The sequence below is a fragment of the Venturia canescens genome, chromosome 10 (assembly GCF_019457755.1).
Source record: "Venturia canescens isolate UGA chromosome 10, ASM1945775v1, whole genome shotgun sequence".
In the NCBI taxonomy this organism is placed as follows: Eukaryota; Metazoa; Arthropoda; class Insecta; order Hymenoptera; family Ichneumonidae; genus Venturia; species Venturia canescens.
This window is the reverse complement of record NC_057430.1, coordinates 11,131,715-11,151,090: the sequence shown is the minus strand read 5'-3', so window position 1 is coordinate 11,151,090 and position 19,376 is coordinate 11,131,715. Positions and strand designations below refer to the sequence as shown.

The window sequence follows — 19,376 nt, the reverse complement described above, 5'->3', positions numbered from 1 at the left end:
AATATATTTGAAAAAGTGGTAAATACACTAAATATGAAAATGAATGGATGTAGGAATCGTAAGAGCCGAGCGAAGCAGAGAAAAGGAAAGTAGACGCGAAAGAGAAAGAGAGAAAGGTCGAGGGGCGACGAAGAAAGCGAGAAAAAAGGGAGGGGAAGGGGGGAGCAGAAGAGGTGTGTCGACAAGAATAGCGATCAAGAGTGACTGAATGCAACGGGTGATTCGGCCATTCGACGAGCTCCCGGTGCATCGAGCGAGACGGCGCACTCGGTTTCTATGAATCCTCGTACTCCGGAGGTCCGTGTATATGAAATGTGCGAATGGGGTTTGGGCTGCAGAACGTTTCTGGTCCATAGGAAAATGAGAAAGCGGTGGAAAAACATGTGCACCGCGACGCGCAACTCCCCGCGGGACAGTTGAGGATTCGATGCAAGAGATGAAAGAGCGAGAGGGAGAGAGAGTCGTGTATCCGAGGCAAAGGCCAAGTGTGGAGAGAGAGAGAGAGAGAGAGAGAAGCGAAGGAGTGAGAAAGCGTCAGAGAACATCGGAGTAGCGCGAGTGGAGTGGCGCGCGCGATGGGGCGGTACGCCCACCGTGCACGCGCGCACTATTCATTGCTCCTTTAGCGACATACGCGGTAAATCTAGAGACAGAGTTCTATACAAATATAGGAAGAAGCGAGAGTGGAAGAATTCCTTCAATGGGATTCGAACTAGCGCGGAGAGCGGCCGGTGCGAGAGGGGGTAAAATAGTAGCGCCCTCTTTTCGGGCGAGACGAGGGAGCGCGTCATTGGAAAGAGGTGAAAAATAAAAAGTAAAAAGAGAGAGAGAGAGAGAGAGTTAAACGATGAGCCGAAGATCTGAAAAGAACGACGTGTAATGACTGAGCGAGCGCGCGGAGGATGGAACGCGCAAACGCGAGGAGCGCGGGGCACACCGCGAGACGAAGATGTATGGAGATTTTATGATTCAGAGTGGGGGAAAACGAGGCAGAAGCAAAAGAAACAGAAGTCGAAACGAGTCGAGAAGGAAACCGATCTCCGCGGCATCGCTCACTTCGAGCGAGAAGTTGAGCAGTTTTTTCATGGGCGCGCGCGCGCGCGAGGGCAAGAGAAAACATCGCGGCTTCTTGGAGTGGGGAACGTCACGAGGAGAGGGAGGGGGGAGGACGCAGTCGGTGGCGGCGCCACGTTTAACGGGAATACGTCGCATCGCTCTCGCCCATTTATATTTATATATATATATATATCTATCTATCTATAAATATACCTATATTTCGCTCAACGTCTATGTCTATAGATATACATTTCTATGTATGCTTGTATATACAAATATATAGACGGTTAGGATACACCTATATAGATGCGGGCTCATATATATAAGCATAGGAACGTGAAAGGCGCGGCGATCCCGTTGTAGGGACGACCACCCGGTGATCACCTCCACTTTTCCATGTACATAGAACGCGGAGCCACCGCACGGAAGATACGTCGCCGAAAAATCGGGCGGGGGGTCCGCGAATGGTCACTTTTTCTCATCCTTATTCCACTTTGTAACCTCCTCCGATACTTTCTCCCTCTCGCGTTCTCTCATCGACTCTTTTGTACCTCGAATGGAGACACTCGGAACTGCGTGCTCTCTGCAAAATTTGGCTGGCACGTGTTCTTGCCGGTGTTCGCAATATGTTACCGCGTCCACGCCACTTTATCTCGAATAGCCCGCGTTTTAAACGTTCCCCGGAGTCGCCTTTATCGTTTTGAGAACGGGGAAGAACGCGAGGTCGAAATTGGCTGGCAGGGGCTCAAAGATCGGGCGGTAAGAGCGAAATTCAGTCTTGGATCGACGCGAAAACCTCCCATTAGTTTCGATACTCCCGTGTTCGCTGCACGGGAATCGTGCCACTCGCTCGTTTCGTATTTTCGCCGGGGATTCCGGCAGGAAAACTGCTTGAAGCTTCTTAAAATGTGCTTTTAGCACGTACGTCGCAGCGCAAGGCCGTGCATCGAGACCGCAACCGCTTCATTTCTGCTGATAAAGCAGAAGCTCCTTCAATGGGTGACAAAACAACTCGAAATGGAGAAATTAAGAAAAATTCCGAGTACGGATACGCTGCACGCCTTGGCTTTGCCCTTTGAAAATGACCTTCCCAACACCCAATCGTGTCAAGCCGCTGCTACGTTCGTAGACGCGATCGGTAGCTCGGCGACATGTAGATTAACGATCCTGAGCTCCAAGAGATCGAAGGGTTCCAGGGGCACGGGTGGGCGCCGATCAATCTCAAAACCGATTTCTCCGCCTTTCGTGCAAAGTCCGATTTCCAGAGCGCTGGACCGGCCAGAAGCCTCCATTGAGTTGGTCGACATGCAGGACGAGTCGGTCACGAGCACATCCAAACTTCGAGGTACGAGAGAAACGGGAAACAATGGCGTTTGCTCGCAGGCACGCGACTTGGCCCCTCTAGGATTTTCCGTTCGAGCGTTGAGCTTTCCTGCAGTGTGGAGTCACGATGCACACGTTGCACGGGCATGCGGTCTGCATCCGAACTCACCGGCAGCATAGTGCCGCGCTGCGCAGCAGACACCTTCCCTCCGCCCTGGTTCTCGCGACGCCAAGTTGCTCCTCTGCGGAGCCACAAAAATGTGCAACGTTCATCGAGATTTCCATCCTCCCAATTTCCTCTGTTTCCCTCTACCGAAGTACTTCGCTCTTTCCCTGGAACGCGTTACGTAACTGCGGTCTGGCGTGGCCCGGCCGACAAAATGTCGATGGGACGCGATGGCCGTATAATTAGGGACGGCAGTCGCTCAACGATTCGTCACGTCGACATATACTCGAAGGCGAGTTCGAGCGATCGAGCGATTCAAGTGTTTGGCGGTGCAGCAAATCCGCAGTGCCGTCGATTGCCATTTTATGCACTTTTGCCGAGCTCTTTGGTCACGGGCTCGTGGAAAATGTGGAGAATGAACGTTTTCTTCCGGGCTCAATGTTCGAGGACTTCGTCATATCGGTCGAGCGATCAACGATCCTCAGTTTCTCGACCTGCGAATCACGGGGCCTCCGATGCCCTTTGGTTCTGGTCTAGGCGGAGAAACGTTGATTTCAACTTCATCCAGCGCACCGAGCTGACTCGCTCCAGACGCCGTTCGCTCTTTCAATAACCTCGACATGAAATACCGAGCATAAAATTTATCGCTTTAGACTGTTATCGTTCGCTAATATATCAAGCGCAAGAATAATATAAATGTTTTATGTTATATTTGCGAATGAGAGCGACGAATGAGTCATCCGATCGAGTCACATTCTCGCTGACCTCGACTCCGTCGCGCCGAAGACCGGCAACGGGTACGGCCGCGCTCTCTTTTATCGCGCTTATCAATTCACTCGAGGCATGCATCAAGGCTCTTATTGTTGATGCAATGGAGCGCGCAGTGACCTTGCCCATTAAGCGTCGCTGAAACTGGCATTGAATTGAGAAAAGCGGGGGCTTTTTGGAGCTTGCGTCACCGGATTTGAATTCGTCGCCATCTTTTTCCTTGGTCGGTGCGAAACGGAAGGATTCGGGGAAAGCTTGCTGGTTCGCAGACCCCTCGGCGAAACGTTTTTTAAGCCATGACTTTTAACAGAGCGGGATTGATGCGCAGAAATGCGCCCAACGCTCAGACAATTGAACACCTTTTGACTGACAATGAGCCAAAGTACGAGGCGCAATGTCGCGGAAAGGATTGTTTCGTTGCAGCAAAAGTCGAATGAATCTGCGCGGCAACGTTGTTCGACCGAAAACGATGCATTGGTCCTGGTTCAAAAGAACCCGCAGTGGGGATCCCGCAGTGGACTGCGAAGTTTTCTTTCTAACCTTGTCCCCGTGGCAGCCAACATGGTGTTTTATAGAACCCTAATTGTTGCATCGAACGAGGGAGAGAGAGAAGCGGAGGAAGGACTAATTCGGGGGTCGTCCAATGATTAAATTAACAGAAGCGTAATGGAAAAATATGTACGCCGCAGAGACAGGGTTTCGGCGATCATTGCGTACGAGTTTGGTGGGAAGGAACGAGGGAGGGGGGCAAGAGAAGGGATCGGGGGTAGTTTCTATGACGGCGTTCATACGCTGTTGCGAGCCGTATATAGAATAGAATAGGGTGGGACGAGAAGGGAGACTGAAGCTTGTCGATTCAGTGGGGTGTGGGAAAGCAAAGTTGGCTGATCGGGGTGGGAAGGAAACCAATCGTCGGCTACGAGAGCTGCTGACAAACGCTCCTGTTCTCCGTCTCCCTCGTCTTGCACCATTCTGCGATCTCTCCCTCTCTAACCATTTTACCGAGGATCCCCTTTCTCCTCTGTCTCGGTCAACCGGGAGCGCTCTCTCTTGCTCTTATTCTGGTGTAGCCCAACACAGATTCCAAAGAGGTTGTAGACCGAGCATCGGTGTGCGCGTTGGGTGTTTTAATAGGTATGCGAGGCAGGGAGAGAGGAAGAGGGGTCGAAGTATATGCTCGGATTTCTCTTGAGCGTGCTTGCGTTCGCACATGCTCGGCTGGCCAAGCACACACCATTGCTGAACGTGCACACCGACGTCGGGGACGCCAGGAGGGAGAATTTTCCCGACACGCACGTAGCCCCCCGATGTCACATGCACGCGGACAACACATCTGCGGACTTAGGTCCGTGCACACGGCGACGGAGAGCCAAGAGTATTCGCTATTAATAAATCGTGCCTCTCCGTGGTGTCGGCGTCCTGACAACACGCACACCAAGCCGCCTCCGATAGACATAAAAGTTGAAACGCGTAGGGGGACGTGGGTGGCCGGTGGGGAGGGACGCGGACGGGGAGAACTAACGCATGCGCCAGACTCACGGGCAAACCTGCGAGCGAAGAGCAAGCCAATTCCTCAGTGGCGGCTCGAATCATTAACCGGTTTCCTTGGCAACTCCAACCGGCCTAAACCATTGGTCGGCCATCCACTTGCCCCACCACCCACGGAGAATAATACTCGCAGCAGCACAGCAATGAGAGAGATACACCGATGCCGCTACGTCCCAGACGCACACATCCTGGACTCAACACCCGCACACCCACCGACGCTTACATCCACATCAGCAGCCTTTGATATAGCTCAGCTACGTACGGCCCTGACGCTCGAGGATCTCTGCCTTTCCTCTTTATCTCGCTCTCCCTCTCACTCTCCATCCATCTCGCCTTGCTCTATCGCTCTTTTTAGCTCTTCCTCTCTCCCGAGCTTCGCACTCGCACAATACAACATCGAAGAATTGCGCTCCGTGCGGCTCGCTCACCCACTCGTCGCAACGCGCCCGTGCTTAATCTCAATTTCACTCGAGTCGTATGGGCCTCCTCGCCCACCGCGCCGGCTACATCCACGCGGAGAGAAGGCTTCCTGAAGAAATCGCCGCTGCAGAGAAAGAGGGACGAAGAGCTGGGGAGCCCTGGGGACGATAAGCCACCAGAGGAGACCCGGAAACTACGGGGGACGGGAGATCGACGCTTATCCCTTGTACATTTTATCGCAAAGGAGCCTCCTCATGCGTACAGATATCACTCGTCTCGGTGGAATCGTAAAGCCTCGAATTTCGGAGCCGGAGATACTCCCACCGATGGACAACCCTCGGCGGCCTCGTTGCAGGGTTTATCATTGGCAAGCAGCCGGTGATCTAGAACTCCCCGGATTCTTCAGCTCCCGTGGAGTCCTCGACCGCGAGGTTCAACCTTCGAATCTTCCGCGTTGACAAGTAAAGCTTGACTTTGTTGGAGCTCCGATGCCCTCGTAGGTTCGGCAAACTTGGATAAATCGTTTGGTGCTAAAAGCGGCGAGGCTTCGGCATTCCTAAGGTCCTCTCGCAATTCTCCCGCTTCCCCCCGCCGTCCTTCCCATTAGGCGAAATTGCATCCGCGGCTCTCGACGCACTCTCCTCTGGAGCATAACGTGTCATAGAAACAAAAAGGAGCATAAAAACGAGGGAGATATTCCCTCGCATCCGATAGGCCCAAGATTTTTCGCTTGATAATCAACCACCAATTCACGGTGAGCTCTCAGCCAGGCACAGCGTGCGTGCTTCGAACACTCTCTCTCTCGTTTTAACTTCTGCCGGCCCGTGTTTGTGTGTGTATCACCGGGAGCGGGGAGTGCAAACGTGGCTCTCGGAGACAGCTGTGACAGGGCCGTACGCACACCGCTCAAGCCCGCTCGCCTGAATTTGCGAAATACTCCGTTCCTTTCAACAGGATTTATCAGCTAGCGAGTCCCTCGAGTCTTCTCAGGGACGTCGAGTCCGCAACGTGGAAGATTTCCATTTTCAGGCTTCCTGCGGGGTATCGAGTCAACGATAAATTTCAACTCGTCCGAGAGTAAACTAGAGCCCTCCGCGCAAAATCTCGAAGGGCCACCTCACTGCAATGAGCTTCCGGGGTGCTGGATCTGGCTAGGTGCCTCTGGCACGACGCCGGCTTGATTGATAGAAAAGTTGATGAGAATTTATTGGCCGGGAGTCTTTTTTATTGGCACAGCGAAACAACGAGTCCCTGGAAGTGCCGGCGAGAGTGTACGTGCCTGGTGGGAAAGGGGCGCAGGGCCGTCCTGCGTTGCCGGGTTTGACCCGAGCCCCGTTCTTCGCAAGCTGTTTACACCGCGCGTTCTTGTCGACGTTGAGATTCATTGGTAGTACCGAAAAATCCAAAAAATACTCCGATTTCACCAGGTAGATTTAGGAGTCCCAGCAGCTCTCCCGGTCGGTGAAGATCGTGAAGCTTGGGCATGTTTTCGAAAAGCTAGATCAGCACACCGCGTTGATTGCTTGCAAACGTAGGGGCGTAAGCTCCGCGATTCCAGAGGCAAAGTAGCCCAAGCGACTTCCGCCGCTCGGACGGTGGTCCGGAACATCGTTTATCGTCGAGCCAGACGCGCGAGATCCCCGATGACGGAGAAAGCCTGCGAGCTCCCGGCCCATGGAATTGTTTTGGCAAACGAAGATCGTCCGGTCTATCCAGCGATGTTGTAGTTTAATCTCGGAAGCCCCGGGGTCCCGGATATCCGGCGTACGTGCCTGGGAGATTCTCGCCGTACAGCGATGCCTCAACACCAGTAAAACGTCTGGCGTAGTGATGTATAGCGCAGGGTAGGGGAGCCGCTCGGTTTCTCTCTCATTTCCTTCTCTTTCTCGTGACAAGGGCGACGTTCTCTGCTCGTATTAAATTGAGAAAGGTGGGGAGGCACGGTTAACGATTGAATGCCCGGAAAGTTGGTGCGAGAGTGTTGGTACCGTTACGCGAGGAGCATGCGCAGCAGATCCTCGCGAGCACCGTCCCCCCTGGCCTCCCCGGCATCTCGCGGAGCGACTAAAAGTGGCTCGTCGCTCGCGAGCTCCGCCTCCCGAGCTCCGGCAACGATGCCTCTGGGATTTGTCAGCCGTCGTCCAATCAACGAACAACGACGCGCCTTCCCAATCGGCGCGGGGGGAGAAACCCGAGGGTTTATCTCCCCCGGGGAAGGGGCAAGGAGGCTCTTCGAGCGTTTCATATGCCAGCAACTTCTCGGCCTCCCTCGCCCCCACGGCCGTTCAACGACGTTGAAATACCAGGCCCCACACCGCGCCGAAACGAAGGGAGACGGAAGGGGGAATGGACGCGAGGGGCGGTCGCGTACCGCGTATTACCCGCTGGGGCAATGAGCAGAGGGAGGCCAGACGAGGCGAGTTACGCGCCCGGTCTCTAACCAATGCTCGGTGAACCCCCGCTGCCCTCGCCACTCGCGACTTTCGGAGCAACGGCGCAACGCCATTTACCCGAGCTCTTCGGGAAAACGAGACGGTCGTGAGCGCGCTAAGCCTCGAGAGGACGGAGCTCTCTCTCTCGCACTTTTCGTTACTATTTATTTCTCGACGTCTAGCCTACGGTAACGCGTTTATTTTGACCCAACCGGCCGCGAGTACGCGCTACGCTTTTTCAGTGAACGAACATTCGATATTTTCAATTAATCATCTATGCGGGCTTGCGAATTTGAAAAAGTGCAACGTTTCTACGTCAAGTGGAAATAATCGTGACGATTCTCTCGTGTGAGTGTACTTTTATTTGCCGTGTTTTTCCTCCTCTTCCCTTTCGCACGTTTTTCTTTTTTTTTTTCTCCTTCTTTTTTTCTTCCTCACTTTTCCATCATTATTTTTTTCCCTTCATCGGGCTCTCTGGATATCGTGCGACATTGTGTTACGCGTGTACCGTTGGGGGATTTCTGGCATTGCCCACCTCGGATTATTTGTGAATGTGCGTGTTTAACGCGAGTCCCTCTCTCTCTCTTTCTCTCTTTCTCTTTCTGCGAGATCGCTCAACGTGAACTCGAAACGTGCCTAGGTGTGACTGCGCAGTCGCCATGTGAGTATCCGAGCCGAGTTTGTCGGGAGGGGAGAGCGTTTTTATTTTCTTTTTTCTTCCATCTCTGTCGCCTCGTCTTTGTCGCGCCCTCTCTTGGTACGGCAGCCTCTGTCGCTGTCGCCCGAGCAATTTTTGTCTTTCTCCGGCTCGCTGGCTCGCCCCGTTCCGGATTGAGACAGAGCGATATTGTGTGTTGCTTGCGATGGTCGAGGCTCTCCAGTTGCGTATTGCGAGCGGGCGCTTTCCGGGGCCCCTTTTACTCGAAGTTTCATGTTTCCAATGAGACGCTGAGAAAGAGAGCGCGAGTCAGCCAATAATTTTCGGTGCTGTTTTACGAGCGAAATTCTCCAAAGTTTTCCTCCTTTTCGTAGCACTGAAAGAAGCTTTTCAGGCTCCAATTTTCCCAGCTGTTTATCGTAGCTCTCGTTTTTTTTGTGACCGACGAAAAGCACGGCGGGACGGCAGTTTCGAATTGTAGCTTCGGAATAATTTCGGCTGGAAGGTACCGCCACCGGTAGGAACAGCACTTGCGGATAATGATTATTATTATTATTTTGTGTATGGTGATTATTGTAGCTGCTGGACCGAGGCCCCATGTTGTCAGTCACCCCCTAGCCGGTTCTGCCACCACTTTATTGTGCATATCCCCTTCTTCGTGTTCTTTGACCGGGAGAGAGCGCAGCCTCCCCCCTTCCCATAACTCTACCGCCGGCCCTGGCTGCTCGTCGTTCAACTCGGGGCTTTGGCGTCCATGTTTCTTCTCGTCCGTCTCTGTTGCGCTTGGCTCGCTCTCCCTTTTCACCGCGCCCCGCTCTCTCGCCCTCTGCCCCTTTTACCCGCGCCATCGCTCGTTTTTTTGCTTCTTCCTTTTCTCGTTCTCCCCCTGCCTGCGTGACGCTAATTATGGTGGTCTCCGCAGGACGACATTTTGTTCGGCTCCTTTCCAAGATGGATCTCGCCCCGCTATCTCTCTCGTTTCTCGCTCCGGCGGCGTTTCTCCCTCGTACATTACGATTGGCGAAAACTCACGTATCGATTCCCCCTTCGTCTCTCTTGTACAGATTTTCAGTTTTCTTCCCTACCACAACGTTCCCATCGAACGGAATGAAACGAAAAAAAAGACGGTGCAAAAAATAAGATTCTTGATGCTCGTTGCGTAAATCGGAATATCTGTAAGCTTGCGGACGTCGGATTTTTTTGTCGTTGGAATTCGAGGTGTTGGTTAAATTTCGTCGTTTTTTAGTGTTCACGTCGAAACCGTAGTCATCGAAAGGTCTCGTAGCTGAAAAGTCCGTTAGAAACGCGGATTGTCGATGACTTTTTTGGCTTCTGAGTTCTGACAGTTCAAGGACGCTACATGGTCAAGGGCTCGCATGGTTAAAGAGATGGACGTATCTATTGTACGACCAAGGGAGAAAGCTAATATAGACGTATAAAGTATACGATTCCTGGGGCACACACTCTTGCGCTTTAACGCGCGTATTCTCTTTGGGTTTTGAGGTCACCGAGAGCGGTTTGAGCACCACTGTAAGGAGAACCAATGGCTTATCATTTTCTCCCCCGAGCGACTCGCTGCTGCCATCTATCGTCCTTTCTCCGTCTAATTTTCTCTGGCGTCTCTCTCCTTTCACTCGTGTTCCACCTACTCGTTTCTCTCTCGCTCTCTCTTTCTCCTTCCTATTCGCAGCCAGGCTGGCGAGACTCTCAGTTGGCGAGGACTTCGCTCTTTCCCCTCCAGCGTCCCGCTGCCTGGCTTCTCAATACAAACGAAGCGAGATCCCTGCGAGCGGCGAGAGAAGCGAGGGGCGCGTATCGCGCCCGTCCCATCAACAGGGCGCCCGTGGCTCTCAACCAATTACCGCGACTCCGATATTTTTAGGTTATGTAGATCGCTGAGAAACACTTTACCGGATAATAAACACGATGACTCGAAATTTTTGTGTCCGAATGAGGATCTCTCCGCGGCTCGTAGCTGAGGCGCGTACCTGAAATTCTTATTCGATATTTTTCACCAGTACGAATGATTTGCTCACCTCACTGAACGTGCACCTTGCACCCACGTATTTTACATACTATTCACACTTTCAGTTGTTTTTATCACCGTGCATCAATCAGCCGGTACAATAACACGTTCCACATCGCATTTTTGCATAATCAAACATTGGAAGAATGTTTCTGAAATATTTAATCCGAGAAATGTAATATAAATACGAAATTTTGACACTGCTTACTTTTCGTATATTCGCTCGATACTTTCACCTCCGGGCGAATGCGAGAGACGTGTAGTAAGGGAAATAAAAATACGATCGAAAGACACAACACAACTAGCGACAGCTCCCAACCACGATGATTCTCTGCCTCGATCCACCGAGATTAACTGATTGCGATGAAGCAACGAACGTGTGATTTTTTTCAAGAGTTATATATTGGACGAAAACATGACATTGCCGATGAATAAATCGCTTGCACAACTGCGAGATAAGATTATACGAATACGAATGTTGTGCCAGCAGACGAACGTGGAAGTCTCTCCCCCCCCCCCCCCCCTGTCGTTGCATGATTTTTATTTATCAACGCCTACAATTTCCATAATGCTATGTTTTTGACCGAGACACGCGAAATTAAAAGTAATTAGTGGCGGGGGTGAGGGTCAATCTAAACGAAAGAGAGACAGAGATAGAAAAGGTGTTGATGTAGCCAGGCAATTTTCAGGGCTCGCAAGAAACGCGAGGAAATTTTCACCGTTTTTCTTCCGGGTGGAGGGGATAGAGAAAGAGATAATGCGAGAACGATGGGAACGAGAAGAGTTTGCACCTGTTTACAAATATATTCCTCGAAGTAGACGATTCTCTGCAGTAATGTGGAGGATACAGAGGGTCTAGGAGACCCGAAACCACTCAAGCTGTAGTCAAATTCACGAAAATTTATATTTAACTTCCGAAAAAACGGTGTATCATTTTCTCTCGTGTTCCGTGGTACGAGAAAATGGTATTTTTCGTGAGAGAAGATCGAATAATAAATGAAAATGAGAACAATTAATTTTCATTTCGTTAAATAACGATAAAAACGTCTCTATTTAATCGAAAAAATGCAGTCACGTGCTGTGAGCGAGTAAAAAAACAATTTCCAAGACCACATGATTTCAGTGCGATGGTTTCGGGTCTGTCAGACCCACAGTAGAATTCGATGGATCCGCGGATTTATTATCGAGCATCCATGCGCATATTTATTCACGTAAAACCATCTTTTTCCACAGTAAAAAAAAAACATAACTCCACCTCGGTCCAGAAATCGAAATAGGCTCATTGCAAGTGGAAATGGGGAAGATAAAATGATCGGAGGAGCCCGGAACATTAGAAGAGAATAGGCAGACCGATACGAGGAGTATTGGGAGACGAAAATAAAGGAAATTCGTGTAATTGTACATCAAGAACGATGGCGATAGATATTCAAGATTCACAACAGCAACAGCAGCAACCGCAACAACAGCAGCAACCCCAGCAACAACAGCCGCAGCAACAACAACAACAACAACAGCAGCAGCAGCCCCCGCAACAACAGCAAATGATGTTAAGCTCGCACGATATGCAGCAGCAACAAAATGTCCAACAGCAGCAACAGCAAGTGCAACAGCAACAACAACAGCAGCAGCAGCAGCAGCAACAACAACAACAACAACAACAACAACAGCAGCAGCAGCAACAAGTACAACAACAAGTACAACAAGTTCAACAAGTACAACAAGTGCAACAAGTTCAACAGGTTCAACAAGTCCAGCAGCAACAGGCCCAGCAACAACAAGCCAATAATCAACACAATGTCACACAGGTTCAAGTCCAGCCTCAAGTCTCCTCCAGCATGCCACAACAACAGGTTAAATATTCGAAATATGACAAAATTCTTTTTCCCAGAATTCTCTTGCTCGAAATTTTTTTTTTTTTTCGTTTTTTATTCGTTGTAAAAATAATTTTTCGTCACAAAATTTCGTACACAACGATCCACAATGGCATTTTTATGAACCTTCTGATGAATACAGTTGCAGAGCGCTGTAGCCGTATCCATGCAACATCAGCAGCAGCAACAACACGGTGTATCGATGACACTTTCGGGACAGCAGGGCGGAACAGCAATAACGACGATGGCTGCACACCCACAAGCCGTTCAAGTGATACAGCAACCGATGCAGAGTCAAGTTTATCACTTGCAACATCTGTACAATACCCAGGGAACTCCTTTGTATCTGAATCCACAATCCATTCAGGTACGCAGAGGTTTTCTTTTTTTTTTTTTTCTCAACGTTACGTAACGACGAATTGACAAACTTCCCATTTACTTTCGAATTCGTACAGAGTTTCTTCACATCCCAGAGCTCATTTATTCCGTTCTGCTTATAATGAGATTTTTCTCGTTTCTGCTAATATTCGAGTAATCGTAAAATTAATTTTCTCTAATTGCAGGCTAATAGAATTCACAGATTTCCAAGTGATTTTTTTTTTTTTTTTTTTTCATAGAGCACGTTTTCTAATATGCAAATTATGGTTATCAGGTTATCACTGCCGGAGATGGTAACCAATCGGGCGCTCAATTGACCCCGCACATGCTAACGACTACCTCGAATCCTGGACAAGGGCCAGGACATCCAGGACCAGGTGGTGCCAAAGTTCAAGGCTTTCCCGCCGGCTATCTGCCTGCTCCGACCTCCGGCAATCCAGGCGGTGGACAGACCCTCGTTTTTGGACACGTCGGTGTTTTGGGATCGCCTCAATCGCCCCCGTCACTGCAACAACAACAGCAACAACAATCTGCCAATAAGCAGGATCAAGTGCAAAAGGTAATTGAATAGTAAATTGTGAAATTATTCTTTTTTCATTCATCTAAATCGTTTGAGATTTGAACATTTATTTACTTTCACGTCAACAAATGTTTGTTATTGTATTCATTTGTGTTTATATATATTATATTTGTAAAAAAATTTTTAATTATTTTTATTCCCTTAAATTGATCAAACATGATTGAATTTCTGTCTAACTTTTCGAGGCGACAACCGTTTATGATTTGGTAAATTTTTTTGTCGATTTTGTACTTAAAAAGCATGCATTCTGGGCAATAAATCTGAAATATTTCGATAAAATCAGCTTCGATCGAATTTTGATTTAATCGTAAATCGGTTTAATTATTCGAATGATTGGCAACGATTGATTTAATTGAATTTTTTATGAAAACAGTACACAACGTGTACGACGGGGACGCCGACGGCTGGAAAACCAGGAGGAATGCAATTTGCTCCATGGCAATTCGCGCCTCAGGTCGCATGGACGGGGCTTCAAACACCGACGCTTCTGACTGCAGCACCGAATCAAATATTTATTCGAGGTCCCACGCAACCGGATATGTTTATACAAAGTCCTCAAGCGATACAGACACACAATGGTGAATATTTTTATAAGCAAAGAACTCGAACACTTGAGGTTGTTGTTTTTTTTTTTTTTTTTTTTTTTTTCAATAATTTTCATGATTATCCGTTTGGGATTGAATAAGCGTAATTAATTGATGTTTTATGTTAAAGCTTTAGCGGCTCAACAACAGATTCAAAGTGTCCAACAAATCGCTGCTGCCGGTGGTAAGCCACGTGTCATGGACATGCAACAGCAACAACAACAGCAAGCGAAACAAGCCGTCGGTGGTCAAAGACCGTTGAGTATTCTTCCATCCTCGTTGCAGGGTGTTCAAGGCGCTAATATACGACCTGCTAGCTCGGTTTCCACACAAACGGTACACGGTGTGCAGGCAACGGTACACTCGCAGGTATACACACGAGCCACAAACTCATTATTTCCATTCTAACAACCCTGTTGCCTCTTTTTTTCTTAAGCCCTCGATGCTAATTGAAGAATGTACTTGAACCAGACACACTTGATTATGGTTTGCGTGAAACCAAATTTCTTAAACGATCGAGAAAATATTGTTGGATTGAAAAAAATTATTGGGAATTTGAAAAATGTTCAATATCTGCTCTGAATATGTATAGGTACATTCTTGAAAAATAAGAGAAAAACAAAATACAGGAAACCTCGATGCATAATTACATTTCCGCTTCTGCACTCCGAGCTCTCGCGCACACGAAAATTTAGTAAGAAAAAAAAAAGAGAGAAAATGGAAAGAACTGTCTCGTTGATTTGTTCGTTTTATTAATACAGTTCGGTTCGTTTATTCGGTTTTAGTTTCGATCGTTCGTCGATTTATGTTTAATTATTATTTCATTCGGGCGGAGTTTGTTTATTTTAAACGACGTGTTTTATCCGTGATGTGGTATTAGATTTTATTTTTTTTTTCATTCAGAGCGGAAAGTGCAATGGAAGTGGGGTTAAAGGCCGTGGTAAGCCGGTGGTTCGCACAAGACCCGGTCCAAATGCATTTCAGGGCGCTACAAAGGCCGGTTCAGCAAATCAAACGAAATCTAATGTGCATCACGCAACAATGATAATGCAACAACAGGCCCCAGTGTCCAATAGCAACAACAATAACAAAGTACTTATAACGACAAATGTTCCTGTGGTGACTTCTGCGCAACCACCTGGCTCACCTATGTCCACCGCTGACAAGCAAAACTTTGGACAACAAAACAAAACAGTAATGCAATCACCACAGCAGCAACAACCACAGACCCGCGGATTGCAATGCAAACCGACTCCGATGCAACCCCAGTATCAGCAGATGTTCATGCAGCAGATGCAACAACTCCAGCATCAACAACAGATTCAACAACAGTGCCAGCAGCAACAACAACAACAAAACAATCAGCAACAAATTCAGCCGAAACCTTTAATGGGTACGTTCAGGGAAAATGAACATTTACCAAATTCATTTCAAAATATGCACTCCAATTTTCTCTTCGCAATTAAATGTTGCTCGGTATCCAATTGTAAGCTTTTATTGGATACACGATAAGGTTTAAATATGTCAACTATTGATTTTTTCAACGATGAAAATACTGAAAAGCCGCGCGGAAAGGCCTTGCAGGGGTGGGATCCCGAAATGTTTTGTCGAGATCGCATAAAGCACACTTATTTTGTTTTCGAAAATTTTAACGGCAGCGCGTGCTCCCAGAGATCCTTCTCCGAACGTAAAAAATTATAATTTTCCTGTAAAAAAATAAAATACAGTGCTCTCAAGATGAATTGAAGAATCGTAGTAAAATGATAAAATAGATTGAATTAATCTGACGTTTGTTTTTACAGGCATGACCCTGCAACAGCAGCAACAGCCTCAACCACAACAGCAACAAGGCGTCGTGTTAGGGGGCGACCGTCCAATAATGCCAGTCGTTTCGATGGTGGGTGTGGGAGTGGCAACAACGTTGCAAATGAATCAGGTTCAATCGCCGATGTCGGGTGGTCCGCAACAACAGCCTCAGCAGATTCAGCAACCGATGAATCCGGGAATCATTGGAAATCAGATAGTCGGAACGAATGCACAAGTTCAGGCGATCCCGATGATGAGTCAGACGAATGAGCAACAGCAGCAACAACAGTTGCAGCAACAAGCCCAGCAGCAGCAACAACAGCAGCAGCAGCAGCAACAACAACAACAACAACAACAACAACAACAACAACAACAACAACAACAACAACAACAACAACAAGCTCAACAGCAAGCCCAGCAACAAGCTCAACAAGCGCAGCAGCAGCAAGTCCAACAACAGCAACAAGCCCAACAACAGGCACAGCAACAAGCTCAACAACAGGTACAACAACAAGCCCAACAACAGGCCCAACAACAAGCTCAACAACAACAGCAACAACCTCAGCAACAGCAACAGCTTCATCAACAACAACACCAACAAAATCAATCTCAGCCACAACCTCAGCAACCTCAACAAGACAACAGCTCCACAATGATCGTTGCACCTTCACCGGATCGCATTCATCAAAGCGATTGCGCAATGATGATTCCTTGCAACCCAACGAACAATACAACTTTAACGATCGAGGATTCGAAAAGTTCTATCAAAAAGGAAGAATCCACAGTCGAGGATGCTTCTCAACGTACGAACGCTTCCGGTTTGTAATAATTCGCAGATTTTTTATTCTTCATTGTATTAACAGGTTGAATTAATTGGCGATTTTTTTTTGGTCTTTTGCATTTTTAGAACCCGATACGAAAACACCCCCTACGGAAGAAAATTCCACCACCCCCGTTGCCAAGATCGAAGAGAAAAGTTGCACGAATCCTCTGACGAATCTTGCCAATGCTGTCAACTCCATTACCAACGGTGTCAACAACGAAGAACCCACACTCACTGGAACTATCTCGACACCACTTTCCACCAACAGCAAACAGGCACCGCCCAAAGCTCTTGTCAAACCGCAAGTTCTTACTCATGTTATCGAAGGATTCGTCATACAAGAAGGTGAGGCAAAGGGTTTCAAAGTTGGTCGAGCGTTTTTTGAAATTTCGTCAACTCTTTAATAAATAATGAAAAAAACTGGCTTATTGTAAAAGAAAATGCGAGACCTCAAATGATCGTTTTGGGTGTTCTCTGACTTACAGCTTCGGAACCATTTGCAGTTAATCGCTCATCGATGAACGGCTCAATTGGACAAGAAACACCCACCGGTTTGAATCGAAATAACATCGGAGAAAAAGATGGCCACGAGGAACCGCCAAGTAAGAAAAGTAATGGAATCAATTTTTATTCTTCCTGTTTCATTCAACAATCTCAATGTTTGTCATTCGTTGAAATTAACTATGGATTCTTATATTTTTGTATCACAGGAAAGAAGCATGCTTCCATTGCGTCACACGATAACGAAGGAAATGGAATGGCAAATGGAAAGTGCGAAGCGTGTGGAAACCTCGTTGACGAACAAAATTGCAAGTTGAAGAAGGACAAACGTTTCTGTTCCTCCATTTGCGCCAAGAGGTACGCGTTTGAATCTCTTATTTTCCTTTTTTTCAACTTCCCAACTTCTGATTTCGAAAAGTTTTTGTTTTCATTCAAAGCTGCGAACAATTCTTGCAACCTTTTGAATCAAATCCTCTTTCTCAATCAAATTTCTCTCCAATTATTATCTTTCAGTAAACGAAGAGAAACAAGGGATCGCGAATCAAATGAGAAACAATGGACCGAAATGGAGATTGACTTGAAGAAAAATGACTCGGACGGCTCGATCAAAAGCAACGAAGAAAAAACTCTGTCCACGACGAGTACGCCTACGCCAGAAGATGTCACACCGAAAATACATCCGGTCAAATGGACGGTAAGATTTTCCATTCGACTTCATTTCTTATTTACATTTTTTTAATGAAATTTTCTCCATAAAAAAAGCAAAAATATTCGAAAACATTGAATAATTTTTTATCATAAAAAATTCGCGATAATAAAAGAAAAACAATTTACGAATCTGCTGCTCGATTATTTTTCAGGTAAACGAAGTGTGCGACTTCATTCGAGGTCTGCCAGGTTGTGCGGATTACGCGGAAGATTTTGCGATCCAGGAGATCGACGGTCAGGCATTGATGTTATTGAAGGAAGATCACCTCATGTCCGCGATGAGTATAAAGTTGGGTCCAGCGTTGAAAATCGTAGCGAGAATCGATTGTATGAAGAATGAATTGATGTCGAATTCGTCGTCGCCAACATCGAACAATAGTTCGTGAAGCATCGTGCTCAAATAAGAACGAGGATCATTCTCGACGACGAATAAAAAGAACAGAAATCTACCGGGTTTGTGCAAGATTGTGCTCCTTGAAGAAAAAACGAAAATACTCTACGAGATTCATTGAACACTCATACTTTCGTATAATTCGACTGTTTGGACTAAAAACAATAATATTTTGATGTCCGTTCGATAAATCACGCGAGTGAATTACATGACGCCAGTGACAAAAATGAAAGAGAGAGAGAGAGAGAGAAAGGAAAGAGACAGACAGACGAAAACTATGAAATTTTCGTAGACTTTTACACGGTTGAATAGATTTTTTAAATTCGTGTGTTTACTAAACGAAAAATGTGTTTTCTTGTGGACATTTTAAAGAACATTTATAAAAACGAGTTTGGCGACTCGTTAAGGAGATTTATAGTCTATACGATATTTCGCGTTAACTTCGCGAAAACGGTGATTATTATTATTATTTTAGTTTTTTTCGCCTGCGACTATAAATCTGTAAAATTACAGCGAGTTCACGAAGAGTAAGTAAAAAAATCGACGCGCGAATGTAAATTTTTCCAGTTCACATTGAAATTATCGAAAACGTTTTGTCGATAAATATATAAAAGAAAATAAAAAACAAAAGTTCATGCCGTAACACGTTGAATAATGGAATAGCGTTAAGAATCTTAATTCTTCGAAACTTGTGACTCGCTTGAAGAACCGAACAAGTTTTGCCTCGACGTAAAAGAATTAACCTGGTTACTTGTAAGTGTAAATATTCCGATCGTAAAAATTGATGGGAAAATCAATGAATGGGAAAAACTAATGAACGAAAGAAATAAACAACAGGAAAAACAATGAAGGTGTTCAGTATTCATCTGTAACGAAGAAAATTTTAGCGCTAGAAAATTGCTAGAAATGTTTGTACGATTATGAACATTTGTTATCACCGGTTGATTTTTCCTTTGTCTGTTTTATTTTCTTATTTGTTTTCCTTCGTGTTAAGACACTTTGTACATAAATGTGCAGCGAATGAAAGCGGAATTGGAGACACATCAAATTAATCGATTACTCGCTCAAAAAAAAAATGCATACTGAAAAACTGCATATATTTATGAATTTTCTACAAATACAGATAATTTTAGGAAACGATTATTCAAAAAAAGAAAAAATTCCGGTAAAACTATTGAATTATCGATAATAGTGCGGGTAATCGAAAATTTCCATGTCAATAAAAACTCCGAACAGCGTTATCGCATTTTGAGAATCGCAACTGCCAAATGATTTTGTACGATGTTATGAAATTACTCGATACTTGGTACATTAAAACGCCGTACGATAAAAAATTA

The 19,376-nt window shown here is 46.7% G+C and overlaps 2 protein-coding genes across 7 annotated transcripts in view; one reads left to right on the top strand and one right to left on the bottom strand.

The window, feature by feature from the left end:
- The window catches only part of D2hgdh (D-2-hydroxyglutaric acid dehydrogenase), a 19,820-nt gene extending 8,976 nt beyond the window's left edge, over nucleotides 1-10,844 (bottom strand). Inside the window, exon 1 of one of the 2 annotated variants that reach the window (XM_043430177.1) lies at nucleotides 10,606-10,844. The gene's annotated coding sequence lies outside the window, so the exon portion shown is untranslated. Of the gene's footprint in view, nucleotides 1-10,407; nucleotides 10,584-10,605 lie in introns of those variants that run through there. The other variant, XM_043430178.1, reaches the window with a different exon arrangement.
- On the top strand, nucleotides 7,738-19,376 carry LOC122416988 (polyhomeotic-proximal chromatin protein-like). Of its 5 annotated transcripts, none has more exons than XM_043430175.1 (13): nucleotides 7,738-8,061; nucleotides 11,631-12,247; nucleotides 12,411-12,635; nucleotides 12,921-13,205; nucleotides 13,600-13,804; nucleotides 13,941-14,179; nucleotides 14,714-15,203; nucleotides 15,613-16,434; nucleotides 16,524-16,784; nucleotides 16,943-17,041; nucleotides 17,150-17,297; nucleotides 17,454-17,634; nucleotides 17,801-19,376. In XM_043430175.1, the coding sequence occupies exons 2-13, from the start codon at nucleotides 11,810-11,812 to the stop codon at nucleotides 18,032-18,034; spliced, it is 3,627 nt and encodes a 1,208-aa protein (XP_043286110.1). In that variant the 5' UTR covers nucleotides 7,738-8,061; nucleotides 11,631-11,809; the 3' UTR covers nucleotides 18,035-19,376. The 5 variants fall into 5 exon arrangements, with proteins under 5 accessions (XP_043286110.1, XP_043286109.1, XP_043286108.1 ...); XM_043430174.1 differs by having other exon boundaries at nucleotides 7,739-8,061; nucleotides 16,943-17,050; XM_043430173.1 differs by having other exon boundaries at nucleotides 7,739-8,061; nucleotides 16,925-17,041.

What these genes read in the sequence shown, in the direction of transcription:
- LOC122416988 (XM_043430171.1), top strand. Translation starts at nt 11,810, where the DNA reads ATGGCGATAGATATTCAAGATTCACAACAGCAACAGCAGCAACCGCAA. An exon ending in TGAATCCACAATCCATTCAG is followed by an intron (nt 12,636 to 12,920) that starts GTACGCAGAGGT and finishes TATGGTTATCAG; the next exon opens with GTTATCACTGCCGGAGATGG. An exon ending in AGGCAACGGTACACTCGCAG is followed by an intron (nt 14,180 to 14,713) that starts GTATACACACGA and finishes TTTTTCATTCAG; the next exon opens with AGCGGAAAGTGCAATGGAAG.